At 33.3% G+C, this 25,619-nt stretch overlaps 3 protein-coding genes across 3 annotated transcripts; all 3 read left to right on the forward strand.

Moving 5' to 3' along the window:
• The first annotated feature begins 1,109 nt into the window (after positions 1-1,109).
• On the forward strand, positions 1,110-4,094 carry LOC145564959 (uncharacterized). Its single transcript, XM_081625104.1, has one exon. The coding sequence runs from the start codon at positions 1,110-1,112 to the stop codon at positions 4,092-4,094; it is 2,985 nt and encodes a 994-aa protein (XP_081481230.1).
• Positions 4,095-13,145: 9,051 nt separating this feature from the next.
• On the forward strand, positions 13,146-13,685 carry LOC145564960 (uncharacterized). Its single transcript, XM_081625105.1, has one exon. The coding sequence runs from the start codon at positions 13,146-13,148 to the stop codon at positions 13,683-13,685; it is 540 nt and encodes a 179-aa protein (XP_081481231.1).
• A 2,104-nt stretch (positions 13,686-15,789) lies between these two features.
• Positions 15,790-24,796, forward strand: LOC145563729 (cysteine--tRNA ligase 2, cytoplasmic-like). The gene is made up of 9 exons (XM_081624161.1): positions 15,790-16,050; positions 16,886-16,949; positions 19,425-19,610; positions 20,465-20,635; positions 20,722-21,003; positions 21,111-21,236; positions 23,838-24,059; positions 24,192-24,305; positions 24,389-24,796. Exons 1-9 carry the CDS (start codon positions 15,860-15,862, stop codon positions 24,596-24,598), a joined length of 1,566 nt encoding a protein of 521 aa, XP_081480287.1. The 5' UTR covers positions 15,790-15,859; the 3' UTR covers positions 24,599-24,796.
• The last annotated feature ends 823 nt before the right edge of the window (positions 24,797-25,619 follow it).

Consider the following 25,619-nt stretch of genomic DNA (forward strand, 5'->3'; position numbering starts at 1 on the left):
ATTGTATAATTGTAGCTAACACCTATTTAATTTTATATAGTTCCTTATATGTAATAAAAATATAATCTGTACTTTTTTGGTATGTTTGAAACTTTTGTAGTAACAATAATGACAAATTACTAACACTTCTTTAAAAAAGTTAACAAACATAGTAAGGTTAAAATTGTCCAACTTCATAAATTTTTTGAAAATATATCGATATGGATGTCTATAAAAAGATCTTTAAAAAATAATTTCATTGGTTTTTTTATATTAATTTTTTGATTTGTAGTTTGTAAAATATCATCAAATGAATTATTATTTGATTCTTATAATAAACATCTCTCTTCATTAATGACATTGACTAGGATGCTATTTTCTCAGTAAAAAAATTATATATTTTAGTAACCTAAAATATTTTTTTAGTAACAAGAAAGATTATTTGGACCAATAAAATTTGTCCCGCCTTCTTATGGTAAATGGTGTCAAAAACCAAAAACTTTTCTCTCTCATTTTTTATCTAATGATGAGTTGTCAATTTTTAATTGGTAATGTATGTTGGGACCACATACATTCAATGTATGTGTATCATTGTCCTTACGGTGGGAGTGGTTTTGCGCCCAATGTAATTGGTAAAAATAAGCGTTTAACTTTGGATAGTTGATGGATTTATTTGAAAAAGAATGTAACTATTTCCTAGATTGATGCCCACTTCCTAAGGGAAACAGCTGCTCATGGATTCTGTATGTTCATGTCGCTATAAAGTTCAATTCTGATATAAACAAAGAAGAAGGGAAGGACATTTACGGCTGGTAGAAAAGAGTTAGTCAACGATGAGGAAATAAAAGAGGTTATTGATATGTTTTGTTAGATAATATGTGAATATTATCTCGTAAATATTCTGTAAAATATATCTTGTGTATTTTAGGTTATTCTCGTGATTAGGTTGTAAACCCTATATATATTGATTTAATGAGAAAGCCTCCTCCAAGGAGAATTACACTATTCTACATGGTATCAGATTCTTTTTAGGGTTTATTTTCTCTCTTCTCTCACAACCCTAATCGATCCTTAGGGACCACCATAGTCGTTCATCTTCCACCTTCTCCTAGCCGCACCTTTACCTTCCAATGACGGATACTGATGTCGGCACTCCTCTTTCCCCTTCCTCTCCTCCTAAGCAAACCCCCTTCCACCCTGCCTTTGCTGGACACAACATCAAGCAACTCATCAGCGTGACTCTTGATCACGATGACGCTCAATATACTACGTGGGTCGAACTTTTCAAAATTCAAGCTTGTGCCTTCAACGTCACTGATCATATTGATAACAAGGTTGCTCGTCCCGCGGGAATTGATGATGAGACGTGGAAGAGACTAGATGCAATTGTGAAACAATGGATCTACACCACCATCTCCAAGGACCTTGTTAACACCATCATGAAGCCGGGTGCCACGGCTCTTGAATTATGGACTCGCCTTGAGGAGGTATTTCACGACAATAAGCATACTAGGGCCGTTTACTTGGAAGAACAGTTCTCCACTATCAAGCTTGAACATTATGCAAACATGGCAGAGTATTGCAAAAACATCAAGCTTCTTGCCGATCAACTCGCTAACGTCGATTGTCCGGTGTCTGACCGTAAGATGGTGATGCAATTAATTGCAGGGCTTACCAAGGATGAGTACGATACCGTCGCAGCAATCGTCTCACAGTCAGAGCCCACACCAAGCTTCAATAAGGCAAGATCAATGTTTCTTTTAGAAGAAACAAGGCAGAACAAGCAAAGGGAAAACGGGCAGCAAGCCTTAATTGCCCAAGGGTCTGCCGGGACAAGTGCTGCACCGGTCACCTCCCCTCAGAACGCCGACCAGCAGCGTGGTGGTGGTCGCGGCGGAGGGCGAGGCCGTGGGCGTGGGAAGCAAAACAAGGGAGGCCGTGGTCGAGGAAAGCAATCATCAAATGCTAATTCCTCAAATTCGCAAGCTGGGCCCAATTACACGGGCCAACAACAGGCTGCCCCTCAGTGGGGGGCCCAGCCCATATGGCAACAGCAAAACGGGCAGTGGGCTTCACCACCCTGCCCGTTTCCAACTGCTCCTGCCCAACAGCAGTTTCAAAACCGTGGGCCATCTCAATCCATATTAGGAGCACGCCCGGCCCAACAGCAGCAGGCCTACTATGCAATTCCGGCTCCACAAGGGTACGGTCAGCTCATGTCTCCAACAGATTTGGGTCAAGCATATAGCTCGATGAGCCTTCAACCTCCCGACAACGGATGGTATATGGACACGGGTGCGACCTCTCATATGACTCGTGACTCGGGTAATCTCTCTAATTTGTTTAATTTGAGCACTCCTCAATTTATTTTAGTTGGTGATGGCAAACGTATTCCAATTCATGGCTATGGCACTACCACAACCCCCTCACCCAACCCACCTTTCCAACTCAAGAATGTCTTACATGTTCCTAATATTATTAAAAATTTAATTTCTGTTAGGAAATTTACTTGTGATAATTATGTGTCTGTTGAGTTTGACCCTCCTGGTTTTTCTGTGAAGGACCTTCTTTCGGGGACAACTCTAGTGAGGTGCAATAGTGTGGGGGACCTCTATCCCATTTCACAAACTAGCCCACCAACCTATCCTATTTCACCCTCTATCCAGTTCGGCTCACTTCCGAGTCCAACTCCGGTCATCACTCCTCACTCACGGCTTACTACTAAACCTTCCCACATTATGACAACTCGTGCTAAAGACGGGATTTTTAAGCCTAACCCCAAATATCAAGCACATATTACGGTTATCGTTATTTCCCCACTTCCTAAAAATCCCAAATTAGCCATGCTTGACCATAATTGGAATACCGCCATGAATGAGGAATTTAATGCTCTCACTAAACAGCATACTTGGGATCTTGTTCCAAGACCGGAAGGGGTCAATATTATTCGTTGTATGTGGTTATATAAGCACAAATACAGGGAAAATGGTGAATTGGAGAGACACAAAGCAAGACTTGTTGTGAATGGCAAGTCTCAACAGGTGGGTGTGGATTGTGATGAAACTTTTAGTCCCGTGGTAAAACCGGCGACTATCCGCACCGTCTTGAGTATTGCTCTGGGCAGGGATTGGCCCATTCATCAGCTTGATGTCAAAAATGCATTTCTTCATGGTGATCTCAAAGAAACTGTATATATGCATCAGCCTCCGGGTTTTGTTGATCCCAAAGCTCCCACTCATGTCTGTCGGCTCAATAGATCACTCTATGGTCTAAAACAAGCCCCACGGGCTTGGTACCAACGGTTTGCTAATTTTCTGTTGCAGATTGGTTTTATATGCAGTAAAAGTGATAATTCCCTCTTTATTTTGCGACATGGTGCTAATGTTGCATATCTCTTGCTCTATGTTGATGACATTGTACTTACAGCTTCCTCAGAACAACTCAAGAGTGATATTATTGCTCTTCTCAAGTCTGAGTTCTCTATGACTGATTTAGGGAAGTTGAGTTTTTTTTTGGGAATTTCTGTCACCCGAACAAAGGACTCCATGATTCTTTGTCAGAGTAAGTATGCAGAGGAAATTATACACAGGGCAAAGATGGACAATTGCAAACCGGTAGTTACTCCTGTCGACACTAAGTCAAAGCTTAGTGCTCACGATGGTGAGCCAGTGAAGGATCCCTCTCTCTACAGGAGCCTTGCAGGTGCGCTTCAGTACCTCACTTTCACAAGACCTGACATTGCTTATGCTGTTCAGCAGATTTGTCTATTCATGCATGCTCCTAGGGAACCTCACTTTAACGCTCTTAAGCGTGTTATCAGATATATCAAAGGCACTTCTGATCATGGACTACATTTATACCGTTCTGCGCCTACGAGACTTATTTCTTATACAGATGCCGATTGGGGCGGCTGCCCGGACACTCGACGATCTACTTCAGGGTATTGTGTTTATTTGGGTGATAATCCGGTCTCATGGTCTGCAAAACGACAAGCTACATTGTCCAAATCAAGTGCCAAAACAGAATATAGAGGTGTCGCTAATGTTGTTTCTGAATTATGTTGGCTACGGAATTTACTATTCGAGTTGCATTGCCCTATTCGACGGGCATCCTAGGTTTATTGTGACAATATTTCTGCCGTATACTTATCTTCTAATCCGGTACAACACCAACGTACCAAGCACATTGAGATGGACATACATTTTGTACGTGACAAGGTCGCTCTAGGAGAGATCAAGGTTTTACATGTTCCGTCTTCTTATCAGTATGCAGATATTTTCACAAAAGGATTACCTCGCCAACTGTTCTTAGATTTCAGAGACAGTCTCAGCATTCGACCTCCTCCCGCTTCGACTGCGGGGGTGTGTTAGATAATATGTGAATATTATCTCGTAAATATTCTGTAAAATATATCTTGTGTATTTTAGGTTATTCTCGTGATTAGGTTGTAAACCCTATATATATTGATTTAATGAGAAAGCCTCCTCCAAGGAGAATTACACTATTCTACATGTTTGTCACTAGTCAAGAACCTATTAAGGCCACACCTATTACCTACTTAGAGATGGTAATCCAGTCCGAATCCGCCCCTAGTCCGATCCAATCCGGATAAAATAATCTGAACCGAATCCGAGAAATAATAATCCGAATCCGACTTCGTTTAAAACATCCGACTCGGAGGAGGGTCGGAGTCAAAGTCTACTTAGAATCCAACTTATCTGATCCGACTCCGACTTTTCTATATAGTTGAATGTTTTTTATTATTGAATTTTATGAATTTATAGGTCTTTGAAGTTGATTATATATGGGTTGCTATTGATAATTGGGTCAAAATTAAATTTAAGATCGGATCGGGTTGGAAATTTAAGTCGGATTCTCGGAGTCGGAGGCGGAGGCAGATTAAACATCTTGTAGGGTCGGAGTCGAATTTTGCTTAATCCAATCCGATCCGACCCATTGCCATAACCTACTACTTGTTTTCAACCAAATAGGAATGAGTTGAGTCCACCACATAGAAGAAAACATAAAAAGAAATCAATTCAACCCACACCACTTATGTCCAACACAAGAGTAACTAAGACCATTGGAGATGTAGTGAGGAGAAATTTTAGGTTAAACCCAGATGTATATAAAAATCTTTATTTTGGGCCTACAAGGCTCCTAGGCCTCCCACTACCTCTATTTATTTTTTTGGTCAAGCTTCAAAATGTAGTCGAGATCCTACCTATAAGGCTATAATAAGCATTACAAGAGTTGGGGTATAACGATTAGTTGGGGTATAGCGGTTAAGTATTCTATTTTTGACAACTTTTGCTCCCTCATCTTTTTGTTCCAGATCCGCCATTGGTACACATGGTCGTTTCTTTGGCTTGCTTGCTTGCTTGTTTCCCTGGATCCCTGATCATTTTTAAAAATTCCTCATCCTCCATTTCCACGATTGTGTTCCTATCTTGGTACAAATATACCTAATTAGCCACAATTTCAACCTCAACTTTGCTGACCTACAAAATACGTCATACTACACCTAGTCAAAAACTTCAGCTTTGGAAATATGATTACATTCTTGAATGCATTTCGTTGACAAACTTGCGTTTAGAAACACCTAGCTTTATACGGAGTACTTAAGTGTTATATATATATTAACTAACATTAATTAGTAACCAAAATGTTATACTATATTGTTTCCATATTGGCTGCTATACACTCCTTATGTTGAAGTGTTCTACACTTGAATGTTTCAATTTTCAACGCTTAAACACCAAAAGTCTTCACTGGAAGTGGAGATTAAAACCACTAATTCAACTTTTTTTAGTTCTTCGAATTTGATTACTAAGCAAAATCCTCTGAAAAGTCTAACAATTGCAACATTCTGATCACACTATTATATATAACAAGTACATGATGTAACAGAACAACTGAACAATTGAACAAAATCATAACTAACAAAAGTGATCACGTCGGATAAGAGCCTACTAGCTTAATAATGTCTTTACCAACCGGAAGATCCTTGATGAGTTCGAATGGTCTAATGACTCTTATCTTCATGTTGGCGATCATATTGATTGGAATGGCAGCGCGAGCTCAGTGTGGTAGAGGATTCAATCATCGATGGATTCAATCATCGATGGATTCATGTGTACGATACACTCGAAGATAGGCTTCCTAGAGGGCCACCGGTTCCATCCGGGCCTTCACCATTTCATGACATAGAGTTTGACGAAAACAAGTCCGCTCGTATGGATGACGATGATAAGATTAATGATTGTGATTTATGTCCATGAGGTTCACTGTAGGAACTCAATTCAGATCAGGAAGAATTTTTTGAATCAATTTTTCCGTTGATGTCTAATAGCTTAGGACAAATCAAATATGATTTGTTCTATGAGTACGTGATTTTCTTGAGTACGTAATCCGTAGTTCGTTAGTTTCTAATTACAAAAATAATGCAATAACTTTACTAATTACTTTATGTTGCAATGCATATAATCCATCTTATTGATTGTATAGTTGTATCCCTTAAATCATGTACCGATCGATGAATATCCATATCATTCCATGGAATGTAGGCAGCAAGCCATGAAATATATGTTGGTGGGAAATGAACCTAAGTTAGAATTTTTATTATTCTAGATATTAAAAAATTGGGTTTTAGTGTTTTACTATAGATTTTTGTTGTATTAGTCTTTTCATTCAAAGCTAAGCAGAGTAAAGAAGCTCATGAGGCCATGATCATCTAGAGTATTAAAAACGTGTTATATCTACTTTTCTTATCATAAAAAATAGAATAAATTCATTTACTCCCTCCGTCTCATAATATAGTTCTTGTTTGTGTTTTTTTCACAATTTTTAAGAAATAGGTGGAAAAAGTGAATGAAGTACATTAATAAAAGTGAAAGTATAATTATAGACAAAAGTTAGAGAGAGAAAGTGAAAAAATGTATAAGACATATGCAAAATTCAAGGGTAATTTAGGAAGTATAATGAATAACGTTAAAAAAGTGAGGGTATAAATGTCTTTGCATACTATCCAAAAATAGAAACAGAAATAACATTTTAAATTTCTAAAATGGAAAACATGAGCTATATTATGGGACGGAGGGAGTAGTTTATGTTTTTATAAAGAGATTTACATAAGGCAAATGAAATATAATTTCAACTTTGGATATCATCCCAAACACTTTAACCAAAGTTAGCTAACAGTCTGACATAATGAGATCTATAGAAAAATGCGCTTAGCAATGTTGAAAAAGCAATCCTCTCACAAAATCTATCTATAAATATAACTAAAGTAATAACCGCTGACATCATCATTATCCAAGTGTCAACTTTTCCTAAAAAAAATTCCTCCAAAACGTTTGAAATTAGTAAATTAACTAGCTTAGTGCCCATGCGATACACGGTTTATAAATCAATTTATTATTTTTTTGAAAAAAACATTATTACTCCCGTAGGAAAAAAAAAACATAATTTTCAATTTTGTAATAAAGGGCTCTGTTTTACTAACAAATTAATTATGTCTTTGGTATTTGATTTATTTTTTTATAATGTTAAAATTTTAATCGAAAAATAAATGAATTATACACCACATAATTATATAAGAGAAGTAAATCATTTCCTATCTCTCGTAGATAAAAATTAAAATTTTATTACCATACCATTCACTACAGCAGCTATACAATCGAATATTTGCTTTAACCATCGTGTTCGCCAAATCTTTATACACAATAATAACCTTATATATGACTCACAACTATATACATTTTTTTAAGCAAAACATTGTGTCAAAAACAATTACATAATATCCATACAACCAAGCAACAACTGATAGAATATACAACACAAATATATAGATATATACGGATATTGGTTAATTTTTATACGAATAAAAGATATTTATTAAGATTTTTAAGAATAAAAGACAAATTTCATAAACTACCCAATCATGTATGTAATTTATTTTTTTACAGACATATATTCTTATACTGTAATTATTTAAATTTTGAATATTAGCATTGCATTAGTATGAAAATATGAAAATTTATGGTTATAGAAATGAGAATATTCAATCTTCATATAAATTTCATTAGAAATCTATGTGAATAAAAAAAAAATTTAAAATTGTGCAGAATCTTTAATTATTATATATGCATAAAATTTTGGCATAATTGATAATTATTGTTAGGAAAATATTGTTTAATTTAGAAAAAAAGTTACATTAGATATATATTTTTTTAATCTAAGTTAATTTAATTTATTTCACTTTAATTTGTATATATTTTTATTTGGATTGTATATATCTAAGTTAATTTAATTTATTCACCATGATTCTTTAAGAGGGGCGAGGTCAAATATCACAGTGAATGTCCTATTGAAGAACAATATATTAACCTTTAGGTAATATAGATAGATATATAATATGACCTTGAAATAAAAAATGTAAAGACTTATATGACTATGAGTCTATGACCATGGCTATTATTTATATAGATGATAACACAAAAAATTTTGTATCTTATTTTATTATTTAGAATATTTTATTTTACCGTATCATGCTATCATTATATTTCTAGAATATTTTATTTATTTATTTATTTTTATTTGAGAAATAATATTTCTAGACTTTACTATATAGATGATAACACAAAAAATTTTGTATCTTATTTTATTATTTAGAATATTTTATTTTACCGTATCATGCTATCATTATATTTCTAGAATATTTTATTTATTTATTTATTTTTATTTGAGAAATAATATTTCTAGACTTTAATATATAATAGATCAGATGGTTTTCAAAAAAAAAAAAAATAAATAAATAAATAATAGATCAGATGCTCTGACCATAATGCTCGTATCAATAAGTATCATGTGATCCGAAATACTTGTATAATTCTTTCCTTTGCTCATTATGTCGCAATAATATTGCTAGACTTTACTATAATAGATGCTATAACCATTATCACGACAATCTATTATAGTAACTGATTACATTATAAGCAAAGAAATATCATAATATTGCTAGACTTTACTATAATAGATGCTATGACCATTATCACGACATTATAGTAATTGATTACATTATGAGCAAAGAAATATCACTCTATGTTTTTTTTTTTTTTTAAAAAAAAAAAAATTAACGGGAAAAAATATCACTCTATGCTAGTATGCATTTTTTTTTTTTTTGAAGGAACTATGCTAGTATGCTATTGTAAAAGACAATTTCCCAAAATGTAATCCTAACACTTTCTTTTTATTTGAGATTTAATATTTCTAGACTTTACTATAATAGTTTAGGTAGTTATTTGTAACACCCTGTATTTAAGAATGGGGTGTTACATATTTAGAAAAAGATATTTAGAATATATATATATTTTTTTATATGGAAACATAAATGTTTAATAAAAGATAATAATTAAAAAAAGACAGCGAATCATAAAGAAACATTTGTCAGTCTCACATTGAGGCGCTTGTCTTTTAGTATAATATATAGATAGATAGATAAATAGATAGACTGTATAATTCTTTCCTTTGCTCATTATGTTGCAATAATATTGCTAGATTTTACTATAATAAAGGCTATGACTATTATCACGACAATCTATTATAGTAACTGATTACATTATGAGTAAAGAAATATCACTCTATGTGTATTTTTTTTTATTATTTTTTATTTATTTATTTTTTTTAACGAGAAAAAATATCACTCTATGCTAGTATGCTATTTTTTTTTTTTTGAAGAAACTATGCTAGTATGCTATTGCAAAAGGCAATTTCCCAAAATGTAATCCTAAAACTTTCTTTTTATTTGAGATTTAATATTTCTAGACATTACTATAATAGTTTAGGTAGTTATTTTGTAACACCCCGTATTTAAGAATGGGGTGTTACATATTTAGAAAAAGATATTTAGAATATTTTTTTTTATATGGAAACATAAATGTTTAATAAAAGATAATAAAAATTAAAAAAAGACAGCGAATAATCATAAAGAGACATTTGTCAGTCTCACATTGAGGCGCTTGTCTTTAGTATAATATATAGATAGATTGCATATTTCCTAAAATATTTTATGATTAAATTGACTAACTACAAAAATTTTTCATGGATTAAAAAAAAAATAGTGGTAGCTAGACTATTTCATTTTTCTAGAAACTATTTATCTCCTCTTACTTTATACGTTTATATTGATTTTATGTTTTGGGGTATACATTATTTATTAGTTCTTCAGTTTTTTTTTAATGAAAGATGAACGAGTAAAGTAATGCTAACATCTTAGAAATAATTTAAATTTTATTAAAATTATGAAGTATATGGTATCATTTATGATTATAATACTCCGTATTCAACGTCAAATATGTCGTTATAGCTCAATTAATCTAAAAAGAAGGCACGTGATTTATTATGTTTTTCTTAAAAAATACGCATTACATACAAATAAGCAATAAAAAAAGTTATGTTTTAATCGTTCATCGCACGGGACTAACCTAGTAACTATATACTAAAAAGTTATGTTTTAATCGTGCATCGCACGGAACTAACCTAGTAACTATAAATTACAAAACATGGTCAAATGGAGATGTGTGAATAGTGCTAAAGTCAAAACGTGTCAACTAATAAAAAACGGAGGTAGTATTATAGATGTTATAGAAATTACTTTAGAACATCACTTAATTTTTTTTTCAAATACCTCAGCTAGCTAATATTTTATTTCAATTTCAATTTAATATAACTATATATTTAAGTTAATTACAATTTTGTTTCTGAAATTTACTACTATGCGTACATATTATCACAAATTAAGGATTTATAGAGTATAGTATAGACGTATAGCTATAAAATAAAAGTTGTGTTTGACAAATGATTTTTTAGATAGTTTTAGTGGAGATTTTAGTTTTTTGTTTGATTGATTTTTGATGTTTATTAATAATTATTTACTAATGTGGCCACTAGACCTAATCAAACCAAGTCCTGCCTGAAAAATTCTCGGGTTTGGGCAGCCTAAAAAATCCATTTTTAAATAATCTTTTGCTTTGCCTATTAATATAGATTATGACATTATAATTTCTACATATTTGATTTGTATTTTTTATCAAATTTTATTTGTTGTTGAATATAATTAATTTTCTTACAAAAATTAGACTTATCGTGCATGGCGCTAGTAAAATTCTATTAAAGACACAAATCTTATACAAAAATAATTCCTGAATCTTACACAAATGTAATAACTTGAAATAAAAAAAATTGATACATCTTTAACATAAATATTTATATAGCAATTAAAAAAAATTTAACATAATTTTGATCATTTTCTACATCATTTTATATTTATCATATCTTTTGTAATTGAAAATTTTCAACTATATTTTTAGAATTTTTTTTTTTTATAAAAAACTAATTATAATGATAGTTTAATAATGGTTATAATTGAAAATTATCGTTGCATGGCATGGGAACTAACCTAGTAAGAAGACAAGAAGTTAAACAAATGATCATTCCTAATTTGTTTTTTCTCTACTATGGTTACCTTTTTTTTTTAATCATGAATATAAATTATAAATTGCGGCATATAAAACAACAATTTTTATTTAAAATTACGAGTATAATAAAAATTAAGGAACTTAAAAACAGATTCATTAGGCAATAATTAAAATAACTTACGTAGTAGCTTATAGTAAGTAATTGTTGAAAAAAAAAAAAAAAAAAAAAAAAAACCTAGCCTCTCTTTCCTCTCTTCTCTCTCTAAAACCCTAGCCTCCATTGTTGAATTTTGGAGGGAATTCCATTGATTTTTTTAAGTGAAAAGCCCCAATCGTTTGTTTTTGTGTGCTTTTTCAATTGTTTTAGGTCTATGATAACTCTTCCTCATCTAGGAGGAACATTGCTCTCTCGAAAGACAAGGTTTTTCTTCTTCTTAAGGAGGATTTGGCTCCTTCGAAAGACCGTGTTTTTCTTCTCTCTTTTTAGGGAGGATTTGTTTTTTTATTTCATGAATTGCTATAGAGTTGTTTCATGAGTAAAATTTTGTGTGGGATCGAAAAAGGGACAATCTAGTGAATCAGACGAAAATTCTGCACGGCTAAAATAGATCGATAGGCCCCCTTGCTGAACAAGGTTGTAAATCACAACGATTTGATAGAGGGTATGAAGAATGTACGATTTGCAACAACGATCGTAGCTTTGCTGATGAAATGTTTTTATTTAATTCAATTATTATGTATTAGTTAGATCTAGATCTATTTGTAGATGTCGTATGACTTTATTTATGAATTATTTTATTTCAAAAAAAAGTAATTGTTGAAAGTGCATTACAATGCTGTAGAACTTTAGAAATACACTTTAGTTTGAACGTAAATAAAATTGGCATATAATGTGGGATAGTACAAGCAAATTACTCTCATAGTCTCGTGTCAAATTAAATATATTCATAGATTTTTTTAATAACCTTTAAAAGAACTCTACTTGGTTTCCAAATAGACACATAAATGTTAATACTCCATTGGTAGTTATAGCTAGAGGAGATTTTTTTTTTTTTTTTTTTTGCCCTTTTTGTTCTATTATTTGTATAATACACACTAATACACATACGAAAAATATTTCAATAACTCATACTCGTGACGAGAATAAGGTTGATTAAATGGTAAGAGTATCTCCTTCTCAATTCTCACTTCTGTGAGAGGAGTTCGATTCTCACTCCAAGTCAGTGATAAATGTATCGTGTACATATTTTGAGTGGGTGTAGATGCACATGTATAATACACATTGTGTATACACTATACATCCACTTGATTAGTTACTCAACTAATAGTTCACAAATATTAATCAACTAATTTAAACTAATTAAGTAATAATTAAATTATACAATCAACTCATAAAATACATAATAAGTAGCACACTCATGTGACGGTACTTGGTATAAAAATTAAAATGGGATCTAAACAACGCGAAAAGCAAACAAGAGCGCCAACCTGGTGGTTATAACGGCTACTTCTACAAACCCATGAAGCAACTCTTAACCGACCACCACACCTTTTCCAGCTTACCTTACTTTTCAGATTCACTCTTTTTCCTATATTTATACCTTCAATTCAATATCATCAATTTATAATCTGACCCTACTACTTTCTTCTTATTAAAAGTGTCATAATCCCCAAAAATCAACACAAAAAATGCCTAAAAAAACATCCTCTGTTCTTCAGAAAGTCTCAAGCTTTGTGAAATTAGCAAAATTGAGGAATCCCATTTCTTTTGATGTAATTTTCTTCAAGAAAAGATCTGGGAAGTTTAAGTTTTATAGGCATTATAATTATAGGTTTATCCAAGAATATCAATTCTCTCCTTCAAATGATACTCCTCTCATTTTTACCAATAAAAAGGAGTATTTTAGCAATGTAAGAAGAAACAAGAATGGTTTGCAGTCAATGTTGTTTATGTGTTTGTGTTTAGGAAAATTTGGCGTTGAAGAAAGAGACGAGGTTTACTCATCAATGGAGTTTCTTCCTCCTATTGAATATGGAGTTACAAGTAGCCGCCGCAGCGAGGAGGAAGAGGAGGAGATGCTGGAGATTGGTGATGGTGATGGTGATGGTGAATATGGTTTATTGTCATCAGTTGATGAAAGAGCTGAGAAATTTATTCAGAAGTTTTATGCACAAATGAAAATGCAAGGTCAAGAATCTAGTAATAATGTTAGTTTGTTGCTTCAGTGATTAGAGGCTAATTTTTAGGGGGAGGGGAATTATTTATTTGTATAATTTTGAAGTGTGGGTTTTGAGATCTTGGTAAATTTATTTATTTTATTCATTATTTTCGCAATTCACGTTTTACGATTAAATAAAAAATATGCAGTGTTTATTTTGATTATTTATTCGTAATTTCTATGTGTTTATATAAAAATTAAAATCAAATTAATCTAAAACAGCTAATGGTATTATAGGTTTAATTTTTTTTAACTAATCTTAAAGCTCTCACAATTCTTTGTCAAAGTATTGCAAATTTTTTTTATTTTGAAACGGAGGAAGTTACACGGGCTCGTGTATGATTTAGCTGTTACTTCAAAAAAAAAACAAAAAACAAAATCATACAAGCTAACAGGCTCGTTTAATATTTAAGGCTCTACAATTCTTTGACCTCATTTCAAAAAAAAAAAAGTTGCAATTTTCTTTGACAAGGATGAGATAGAGTACAATATTAGTAACATGTTTTGTGTACAGCTGACCGCACCAGACGATCGCTTGTAAAAGAACTAAGCAATCCCTATAATACTGATTGATCAGTAAGCCTTGAAACATTGATTGAGTAAACCTGTAGCACGGACCGATTAACCCCTATGATGCTGGCCACACATAAGAATTTATGTATAGGTATATCTTTTTACATTTTATATAACTAATACATCAATAATCATCAATCAATCAATAATTATATACTAAAAAACTTGGACATATTTTAACGTAAATATTTATATAGCTATAAAAAAAACATTCTTAATATTTTTAATCATTTTCTATATTAGCTTTTATTTAACATATCTTTTGTAATCCTTTATCATTTCAGCAAGTTTCTAGTGCGGCCAGCCACACGGTACGGTAGGGTGCTACGTCAGCAAACAAGTAACCCCTCAGAAAAGTAATCCTTGACTGAGTAACTCCCGACCAACCTAACCACCTACCTAGTAACCCTTAGTAACCCATGACCTAGTAACACCCTTAGTATTAGTTGTACCCTCTGCCCAACGCTACCAACAACCACGCCCAGCAACCATGCCACCACCAACTCCTGTACCACCAGCAACCACGCCCAAATCGAACAAATACCATGCCACCACCAACTCTGTACCACCAACAACCACGCCCAGATCCAACCAAACCCACAACCAAACCTTTAAAAAAATCAGCAAGCCCAGATCCAACCAAACCGAACCCACAACCATAAAAAAAAAAATTTCAATCGTTAAAAAAAATAAATCGAACAAATACCTCATAATTAATATTGGCTTTGAATTTCACTTCAAATATGGCTTAAAAGGTCAAATTCGACCATGAAAATTAGAGTTTTCATGGCTGAATTTAGCCTTTAAAACCTCTAGCTTGTTTTCCGGTGACGAAATACGAGGAGCTCCCTTACCCCTACCACCACTGCTCCATTTAGCTTGTTTGGTTGGGCTAACTAGAGGAGAAGAAAAGAGGAGAGAGAAAGAGGAGAGAGGAGAGAGGAGAGAAGAGAGCTCGAGGAAGGGGTGGGTTTGGGTGGGCTAAGTGGAGCAGAAGAAAAGAGGAAAGAGAAAGAGGAGATAGAGAAGAAAAATAAAAAATAAAAAAAAAAAATATTGTGGCTGGCCGTATGGTGCGGCCAGCCGCATATGAAACTTTGTACTATTCAGTGCATCTTGTGTGTGGCTAGCCACACCACGTGGCCACATGAAAAAGAACAAAGTAACTCCTATAACATTGACTGAGTAATCCCTATAATATTGACTGAGTAACTCTTAAATAACCCCTATAATACTGGCGAAGTAGCCCCTGTAAACTGAACGGGTAACCTCTATAACACTAACGAAATACGGAGTAACCCTCATGATAAATGACCACACCGTGTGGCCAGTCATATATAAGACTCCGTGAATCTCTTTTAATATTTTATTTATGTATAAGATTTATTTCCTAAATAGTTTTTGTTTAAAAAAAAAAAAAAAACTAAGGGACATTTTTTTTTTTTTTTTGCGTTTATTTGTTTTAAATTATAAATTAAGTACTCCGTACTAAATTGTCGTTATTTTATTTACTTATTACTTACAAAGAGAGAAAACAACAGAAGTTAAGTTCCTGTAAGAAAAAAGTAAAGTAAAGTTAAGTTAGGGTTTTGAGCTCTGAATACCGCAACAATGGCGGAAGAAGATGTGAAGTCAAACAATCGTCCTACCTTTATGCTTTACAACTCCATGACTAAGCAAAAGGAAGTTTTCAAAACCAAGGTTCCCAACAAGGTTTCCATGTATGTTTGTGGTGTTACTGCGTATGATTTCAGCCACATTGGTCATGCTCGGGCTTATGTTGCTTTCGATGTCCTTTACCGGTATAATCTTCTTCGAATTTCTCGATATAATGTTGTTTTCGATTTTCTACTTTTTCTGATTTGATGTCAATCGGAATTAGGGTTAATGAATTGGGGAATTTTGTTTGTCAGTGTACTATTTTATTGAGAATTTGGATTTATTCGAAAGTCTACCTCTTTCTTAGTTTATAAATTTTCTTAAGGTAGTGTTTGGAATATCAATTTTGGATTTGATAACCCGGAAATTCAATTCTAAATTCCATTTTTTTTGAAGCAGTATTTTGAATTCTGGAATTTATATTTGGTTATTATGTTTGGATCATAATAAGTGGAGTTTGATATACATTTTTTTTTTGAGAGATGGAATTTGATGTACATTTTTTTTTTTGAAAGGCGGAATTTGATGTACATTGCTAAAACTAAATTAACAGTATTTTTAAAAATTAACTGAGAAAAATAAGAATTAAATAAATAAAAAAAAAACTTAATCAACAATATCATTTAAAGCTTGAATGAACCAAATTGGAATTCTTTCCTTCAAAACTTAAATCAGTCAATCACCGCGTTAGATCTTGGTTATTAACCATTAGATGGAATGAATAGTTGTGTCGGAATTCTGGGTGTTGTTCTCTTGGATTTTCATAATCTTACAATATATGATGCAGGAGTGGGATTTTAAATGAGTGACCAAATTGGTGAATATGCTTTAATGCGATTGATTCTAGAAAATTGTAAATTCCTTTGTTTTCGGCTCCTTTCTACTTTTGCCGGTGGTGGGATATTTATTTTGTTACTATCTTGAAAAAATACTATTATGCAGAATTTTGATATGATAAGTTTCGATATGTTCATGCAGATACTTGAAGGAATTGGACTATGAGGTTACATATGTTCGGAATTTCACTGATGTTGATGACAAGGTCAGAAATTGCGAGATTTTTACTTTTTTGGAAAAATCTTGCTATAGTTTGTCAACAAATATGGACTTTAGGTTGAGACTTTTACATTGGCACATACTTGGATGAATTTGATGTTATGTGGTCTGCAATGCACTAATGATTAACATCATCTTAAGTCTCTTGTATTATACTATGTAAGATAAAGTATTGGAGGCAATTACAATTTTATGTTCTCGTTTCCATTATTCTTGGGTGTATAGAAAAGGGCCAAAAGGCCTTAATTACAAAGGTAAACATAAGTGAGGTGCAACTGTGACTCTTATTATGCCTTAGAAAGAGCCTTCTACTGAGACATGCTAAACGGGTTCCTTGAATTGCTTTTGGGTCTATTGATGTCAGGTTGATTCACAGGTCAATTCAACTTATTACTTCTTTTTGTGAGTGTGTGGGTGTTGGGGGGGGGGGGGGGGCGGGGGAAGTGGGGCATGTGTGTGTGTGTATTTAAAAGAAAAACAATTTGAACCTGATCACCTTTGGGATAAGTTTGAAATTGTTGCACAAGGCTGTAAGATAAGATGTCAAAGTTTGAGTGAGCCTATACCTCTGCCCTTACAATAAAACTAAGGCTGTGATAGATGATAAAAATGTAAACATACCCCAAATAGAATCACACTAAGAATTATGCACAGTTTAATTATTTATTTTTTTCAACGTGAATTCCTGGTTCTAGTTTCCAATTCATGGTTTCATGCACTGTATTGATTCAATGTTTTATCTTGCTCTTGTTGTTACTTCTAAGATCACTGAACTCTTATGGAGTGGCAAAGTTGCTTTATTTTTGGAATTATATAGTAGAAATGGATAGAGGAGGAGTTAAAGTTGATTATTTTTGAAGGACTAATAAATGGGTGTGTGGTTTGCATGGTGCTATTCATTTGCTTATTGCACTTTTGAGTTTATCTTTTGGAGTTGGATTGCTCTTGATTGTGATGAAGAGTGTGCCTGGAGCTGTTAGTCTGCTCCATGTGTGAGTATTTACAACATTCTAGCTTTGCTTCATTCATTGCCAATTGCCATGATCCTAGACCTTCATCACGAACTGGCTGAAATTTGCAAAGGACAACACTTGATCGTAGAAACTACTGAACCAGAGGACTAGCTGTTTAAATTTTGGGGAATACCTAACAGTTGTCTGTGAATATTTGGGGATCTGCTAAGATTTTTTAATATGGTTCTTTGAAATGGTTAATTATGCTGAGTAAATTGGAATTGTGTGGGACAGACTTGGGGATTTCCGTACCATAAGCTTGAAAGCAGGCCATGAACTTGGCTAAAAGCTAAAGGCTGATATTTTGCAAAGATAAAAGCAAGTTCACTGTCATTTTTCTGGAGCATGTCTTGCATTGTCCTTTGCATGCCACTCAGCCACTGGAATCCTTTTGCCAACAGAGCACTATTGCTTGTTCACTGGCTGATGACCATAATTTTATAAGCAGGAATTGTTGGCTACTTCAATGATAGAGTACCTTGGCTTTGCGTTCTGTTGGTCAAGTGGTCAGTGACGTTGGCTCTTCCATGGTTTGACTTGAATTTTGCGAGGGAAAGTTGAATTTATTAAAAAATATTTTAATAATATATATATATATATATATTTTTTTTTTTTTGAGGATGGATGTGGGTTGGGGGTGTTCAGGTGTGGACTTTGTTGTTTGAATTGAAATTTCTCTCTGCTTGCCTTATATGATTGGCTATGCTGGATCCTCCATTTCTGGATTGCTCATGTGGAATTGGTTGCTTGAAATAATGTTTTAATTTATATCTGACAGAACTGCTATCAGTATGGGGATAGCAGTTCAAATGGTTTTGGCTACTATAAATTAAAATATTAAATCTATGTGAGTCGTTTCTGTATGATTTGGAGGCTTGTTCCATATGTTAGCAGCAAGGCAATAGTGGCAATCTGACTTAGCAGGCATTTGGTATTGGCTTATTGTGAATATGTTTTTGAAGTCGTAGGGATAGATACTCATTTCACGTGGTTGTTTTATTTTTTTTATTTTTAATTTTTTTATTTTTTTTAAAAAAAAAAATAAATTATTTACACTAATATGGAGTGATAACCAATGAGAATGGCCTCAACAAAGGATATATAAAACTATAGGTACATCATTGCAACATATTTTTTGAGGTTTTATGGCAAAGTTTATTATATGCACATGTCTCCAAGATAACAAAACTTGTCTCTTGTATTGGTGTGAAGGGCCTGCTTTGCACTGGTATTTTAAATGCATATACTCTATGAACTGAGATGGCTTGTTAACTCATTATGAGCTGTGGCACATTGACCTCTTCTATGATATATAATAAAGTTCATAAGTTGATGCTTTCCATTATTACCTTTATGTTTATCATTTGCTTTCAATATCCTTTCTTGATTCTTTTCAGTTCCAGGTTTTGACCAATGCTTTATTAATTCTCTTGTCTGAAACTTTTCAGATTATACGTAGAGCAAATGAGCGTAAGGAGAAAGATCCAGAAGATCCACTGAGTGACCCTTTAAAGTTAAGCAATCATTTTTGTGAAGAGTTCCTTAAGGATATGGATGATCTACAGTGCCTGCTTCCTACTCATCAGCCACGCGTTTCTGATCACATGGATCAGATTAGAGACATGATAGCTAAGGTGAGAATTGTGGTTTTGTGTGTTTTATCTCTTGTCTAGTGAATTGAATTATAAAGGCTTTGTCTTTAAAATGAAAGTTTATGGAGAAGTTTCACATTTGTGTTCAATAATGTGTATTGGGTATTGGTCAGACATGGATTGTTAGTCACTCATGTAAACAATCATCTATGTTGTTCACTGGTGCCTTCCTCTTCATTTTATTTTTATATAATATGAATCTGTATCTGCACGCTCCTGTTATCCTAGCACCCTCTGAATTCAGTAGTTAAATTATTAGTGTGAGTCAAAAGAAAAATGGAGCTTGGAGGATTTTTGATTTGTTTGGTTTAACTTTTGTTATCTAAAATTATTTTATTGAACTTGTGAGAAATTATCTGAACTTTTTTGTTTGCAAAAAAAAAAAATCCCTTGCTGCGTATATTGTCTAAAATTGTCTTTCTTTTTTTTTTTTTTTTTTTTTTGTGAACTTATTGAACTTTTTTTGTCTGAATAAGTCAAATAAGATGGAACAAACAAATCTATCTTTTGACAAGAGAGAATTTACATGGTAATAGCAAGACAGGGGATACAAAAGTTAGAGGACCAGAAATAACTACTCAAATAATAAACCACCAAGTAGCTTTATTTCAATCATGCACTCAAATAGTCCTAAACATGTATTAAGAATGGCTTGCATGGAAAGGTCCTCAATGAATCCTCATACCATGAAATTTTCCACTTTAGAAACCAGACATGGCTGAGCATTAGCATTTTCTTTTATTGTATGCCTATGAATTCTGCAAGATTATCATTCTTTGTTAATCTCACTTTTTTTGTTTTGTTTTTTTTTTGGGGTGGGTGGTTGTTCATTACAGATAATTGAAAAAGGCTATGCGTATCCTCTTGATGGAGATGTTTATTTTGCGGCTGATAAGTTCCCAAATTATGGGAAATTATCTAGGCGGAAGCTTGAGGACAATAGAGCAGGGGAAAGGGTTGCTGTAGATTCTAGAAAGCGTCATCCTGCTGATTTTGCTTTATGGAAGGTACAGGAAACAAAAAACATTTTTTACCAACACATTCATTAATGTTGTGCTGTTGTTTCCTTGTGTGACATCTATCAAATTTGCAGGCTGCTAAACCTGGTGAGCCAAGTTGGGACAGTCCTTGGGGTCCAGGAAGGCCTGGATGGCACATAGAATGCAGTGCAATGAGTGCTCATTACCTGACTTTCTCTTTTGATATCCACGGTGGTGGAATGGATTTGATATTTCCACATCATGAAAACGAGCTGGCCCAGAGTTGCGCTGCATGTGAAGAGACTGACATTGGTTATTGGTTGCATAATGGGTTTGTGACTATTAATGAAGAGAAGATGTCAAAGTCAACTGGAAACTTCTTTACTATTCGCGAGGTATGATGAGTGATGAGTGATGCTACATTTTAAGCTGTTGATTGAGGTGTTTGCATGTTTGGTTGACATGTTATTACTCTTAAAATATTTCTTTTTCTCAAACCTAGGTTACCAAACAATACCATCCCTTGGCTTTGAGGTACTTCTTGCTGAGCATGAACTACAATTCTCCTGTCAATTATTCATTGTCACAAATAGATATTGCATCCGATGCAGTCTTCTTTGTTTATCAGGCAAGTATTCTGTGCTTATAGTTCTTGATATTCTTAGTTTGCTCTTGCTGTCTCTGATTTTGCTTGCTATATCCTAGTGCATTAGAATTTTTTCTATCTGGTTTTAGATTTACAAATTTATGCTATGTAGTCATGGTGTGAATTTTCTATGGTGTCTTAAGTGTATGTTGTTTTGCGGGAAAAAGTTTTTTTTTTTTTAATAAATATTTTATTATATATATATATATATATATATATATATATATATATATATATATATATATATATATATATATATATATATATATATAACAGATTATTATTATTTATTTTGTTTACCTTTTTTACTATTCACATACATCATGCATGTAATTCCGATGCTATTAAAGCCAAAATCTAGGATAGAGAATAATGAAAATCTTAGATGATGAAGTAGGAAGAATTTTTCATACATCTTTAGTAAAACCATATAATGTGCATAAAATCATAGTTTGAGCTTATGCCGGAAAAGGAAGATGGTATATTATTAGGTTTAGAACCACATGAGAATGATTAAGATTTTTAAGTCATAAATCCTCTGGATGTTAAATGAAGGTATGTGTCTTATTGAGTTATTGTACATGTATGGTTCTGCTAAGCCCATCTGGTTTCCTCTCATTTCTCAATTAAGTTTAGTAAGTTTGGATAGTAATTTTAGGGTATAATAATGGCACCCTAAGTTGGTAAGCCTTGACATAAGAGTTATTGTTTGATTTTGTATGATGGTTGTGAAAGGAGGGAAGGAACGAAAAAAAAAAAAAAAAATTTAGCTTTATCGTCATATATGTTGTAACAAAATGAAATTGCGAATTTGCGAGGGGCTTTTCTTTGTACAGAAAGAGATTGTAAAGAAATTACGAGCATTGGTACATTTGCGGTAGTACCCTTTTCCCCTTTCTAATCCCTCCAAACTGCTGGTAACATTATTCTGAAGGAATCATCTTTCTAATTAATTCCTTTTTTTTTTTTCTCCAAATCTTATCCATCGATTAAGACCAGCCATGGGAAACTGGTAAAGTGAATTTCTTACACTAAACTAACTTTCCCACCAATTGCTTTCAGCACCTTAATAGTGGGATATACGGTGTAGCCAAGAAAGTTGAGCTCATAGTCAGACTCCCTGCTATCTATTGGGTTTCTGAATAAGTTAATTACACACTCTTGCCCTACTAGAATGGAATTTTTCCAATTTGATTTCTAAGTTTTCTTTTGAGATTGCCTTATAGTATTTTACGATAAGATTTTGTTTCCTGTAATACCCTCTTATTCATTTATCTTGTATTTCAGTTCTGATGCAAGTTTTTATTTTATTTTATATTTTGCATAGATATGCAAGACAGTTTCGGCATACCAATTGACTGATAAAGCTACTCCTGTTGTCCCACAGTGGTATTCCTAGTTCTGTTGGGCATGGATATGCAAAAAATACAAAGTTAAGTTATTGGAAGTAGTTTATTCTTTTAATATGATGGAGAGATAAATGTTGAGTGAGTAAGTGACTAAGGTGGGTGGGTGGAGGGATTTTGTTTTTGTTGACTCGTACTAAATAAGGAAATGGGAAGAATTTTCAGCATAAAAGAAAATGGAAAAATGGGAAGACTACTATGGGATGGATTAATGATTTTTTTATTACCTAATGTAATGTGGAAATGTGCTTTCTCTCCTCTTCTTTTGGGATAGTGGTGGCATTTTGTTTGGGGGAGGTTTATTCAAGGGTGAGCAACATAGGGTGCCTTGTCAAAATTTCCGAAACTAAAACCAGAACGTGCTGCAACCGGCCATTCAAAAACAAAATGGGATTCGGTGCCTATTGCAATAGTTTTGGATATGCGAACGTTAGCTAGAAGTCCAAAACTATCGGGTACAAGTTTAGGTTAACCGGTTACTCATAATTGAATGGATTCGGTGCCTATTGCAATAGGTTTTGGAAATGAGAACTTAAACCAGAACCCATCAGGTACAAGTTCTGGTTAACCAGTTCCTCAAAAACGAAATCAGATTTGGCGCCTATTGCAACAGGTTTTGGAAATGAGAACTGGATCCAGAACCATCGGGTACAACTGTACAAGTTGTGATTTAGGAATTTTATATGCTAGAATAAATTGCTGCCTATTTATTAAAAAAATGCTATTGTATGACATGGTCTTCAATTGTTTTATGATTTTTTTACTCTTCCAATAATGGCCTTAGATTGATTTATGATAAGTAGCATGTTTATGTGGTTTTGGTTCCAGGTTTTGGGTACTCGGTTTTGGAAATTTTTGAGAACCTGAACCGGTTCAGGTTCTGGTTTCCAAATCTGGGTACCCAAATTTTTTGCTCTCCCTTGTGTATTCAATGCTGTTTCTCTTCTGTTGTAAATTTGCACATCTGAGTAATTCTGGCAAGAAGTTATGTTTTTTGTTTGCTAATATTTGCTTTTCCAAATTATGATGTCTCTTTCATACTAAATCTGTTTGGTCATTTTTAGTGGATTGCTGTGATTAGGTCAATTGATTGATTGATTGATTGATTGTGTTTATGTTTTGTCTAGAATTCTTTGTTCTAATTTGTTGATTGTGATCTTATGCTCTTATTCTTCAGACGTTGCTAGATTGTAGGAATGCTATATTGTCTTTTGATAGTGGAAACTCAAATGACAAGCCTAAGTCAAATAGCAAACAACCTAGTAAACCTTCTGAGGCTAAGAATTTGAAGACAGATTTTGAATGCAAAATGTCTGATGATTTGCACACGGCAGAAATTTTGAAGGGCAGTCTTCAACATGCACTGACGGCTATTAACAATGAAATAAACGGGCTTAAGGTGAGTGATGGTGATACCTGCATTTAATTCCTTTTCAAAAGGAAAACAAGTTTCAACTCATATTCATGCAAATTATGGTTCTTATAACTTCTTTGATTGATGGATGTGAACTTTTGATCTTCCTTATTCCAGAAGAAGCAGAAGCAACAAAAAATGTTGGCTGTTCAGTCTCTTAAAGAATTGGAGGAGGCAGTCACGAAGGTTTTGGATGTCCTAGGGTTGCTTTCTACTCTGCCGTATTCCGAGGTAACTACGTCTTTGTATTATCTTTAGAGTCCTCCCTTTTAGCCTGCTACATACTGTCAATAATATTTTTGTTTTTCAAATAGGTTTTGCTGCAGTTGAAGGAGAAGGCATTAATTAGAGCCGAGCTAACTGAAGATGAGGTATCACGTCTAATAGAAGAAAGGGCTGCTGCTAGAAAAATCAAAGATTTTACAAAAACTGACCAGTTGAGGAGTGAATTAACCGCTAAGGGTATCAGCTTGATGGATTTACCCACAGGCGGCACGATTTGGAGGCCATGTGTGCCAAAGTGAAGCAATTAACATAATGATTAAACTGATTCTTTTTGTTTTAGACTTGAAGATAAACACATATAAACACTTGAGAAATTTTCTGCACAATTTTGTAGTGGGGTTTCATCTTGTTTCCCCATTTCAGTTGATTCATGTTTGTGTCTACAACTATCATACAGTGAGACTACAATTAGTAAATTATGAACCCTTTTTTTTAAACTTTTTTTCCCCCCTTTATTTGTCTGTTTTGTTCTTATCTATTCATGTATGTTCTTTCATTTGATTTTTTTTAATGTGATGGAGGTAGGCTTTGAGTCGAATCGAGTCTAATGTGATTTGGTTTGGCAGCAAATGTATAGAGAAGTAGATTGTTAAAGACCAACTGCTGGTGTTTGTAACCAGTACAGTGTAATGCAGTCTTAGTGGATAATCCTATCATCTGCATTTTTGGATTTCATTTTCATCAATCTGTAGTTCCTTTGGATGCTTAACTTTAGACATATTTATCACTTAAAGATTGCCCAAACCCTTAACTTTAGACATATTTATCACTTCCTCTGTTCTTTTTTACTTGACCTATTTCTTTTATCACGCTTGCCAATGCAAATCTTTAACGATCAATAACTTTAATTCATCATAAGTAAAAAATATAAAAGTTATATATTATAATAGTACTTATTGAGGCAAATTGAAAAGATCCAATATGAATATGTTTTTCTTTACATATTATTCACAAAAGACGGTCAAAGGAGGGGTAATGAATACTGTAAAAGTCAAAGCGGGTCAAGTAAAAAAGAATAGAGAAAGTATTAGTATATGGAACAGTCGTTTAGGGTCGGAAGGAGGAGTATTGTTAGATTGGTTTGATTTAAATTTTTTGAATGGCTTAAGGTTGAAGTGAGCTAGACTAACGGGTTGGTTTGGGTCAATTCTTAAAATTAGAGGCTCAATTCATTTTCAATTATTATATACACAATTTCAAATACTTTTTAGTATAGCCGGGGATGTAAGTAAACGAATGAAGTGTGTCATAGTCAGTTTT

Source organism: Chenopodium album, chromosome 10 (genome assembly GCF_948465745.1).
Source record: "Chenopodium album chromosome 10, dcCheAlbu1.1, whole genome shotgun sequence".
Lineage (NCBI taxonomy): Eukaryota > Viridiplantae > Streptophyta > Magnoliopsida > Caryophyllales > Amaranthaceae > Chenopodium > Chenopodium album.

Bases quoted from the DNA above. Each gene is read 5' to 3' on its own strand.
- LOC145564959 (XM_081625104.1), top strand. From the start codon at position 1,110: ATGACGGATACTGATGTCGGCACTCCTCTTTCCCCTTCCTCTCCTCCT.
- LOC145564960 (XM_081625105.1), top strand. From the start codon at position 13,146: ATGCCTAAAAAAACATCCTCTGTTCTTCAGAAAGTCTCAAGCTTTGTG.
- LOC145563729 (XM_081624161.1), top strand. From the start codon at position 15,860: ATGGCGGAAGAAGATGTGAAGTCAAACAATCGTCCTACCTTTATGCTT. The intron at 19,611-20,464 runs GTGAGAATTGTG...TGTTCATTACAG, and splicing joins TTAGAGACATGATAGCTAAG to ATAATTGAAAAAGGCTATGC. The intron at 21,004-21,110 runs GTATGATGAGTG...TCTCAAACCTAG, and splicing joins ACTTCTTTACTATTCGCGAG to GTTACCAAACAATACCATCC.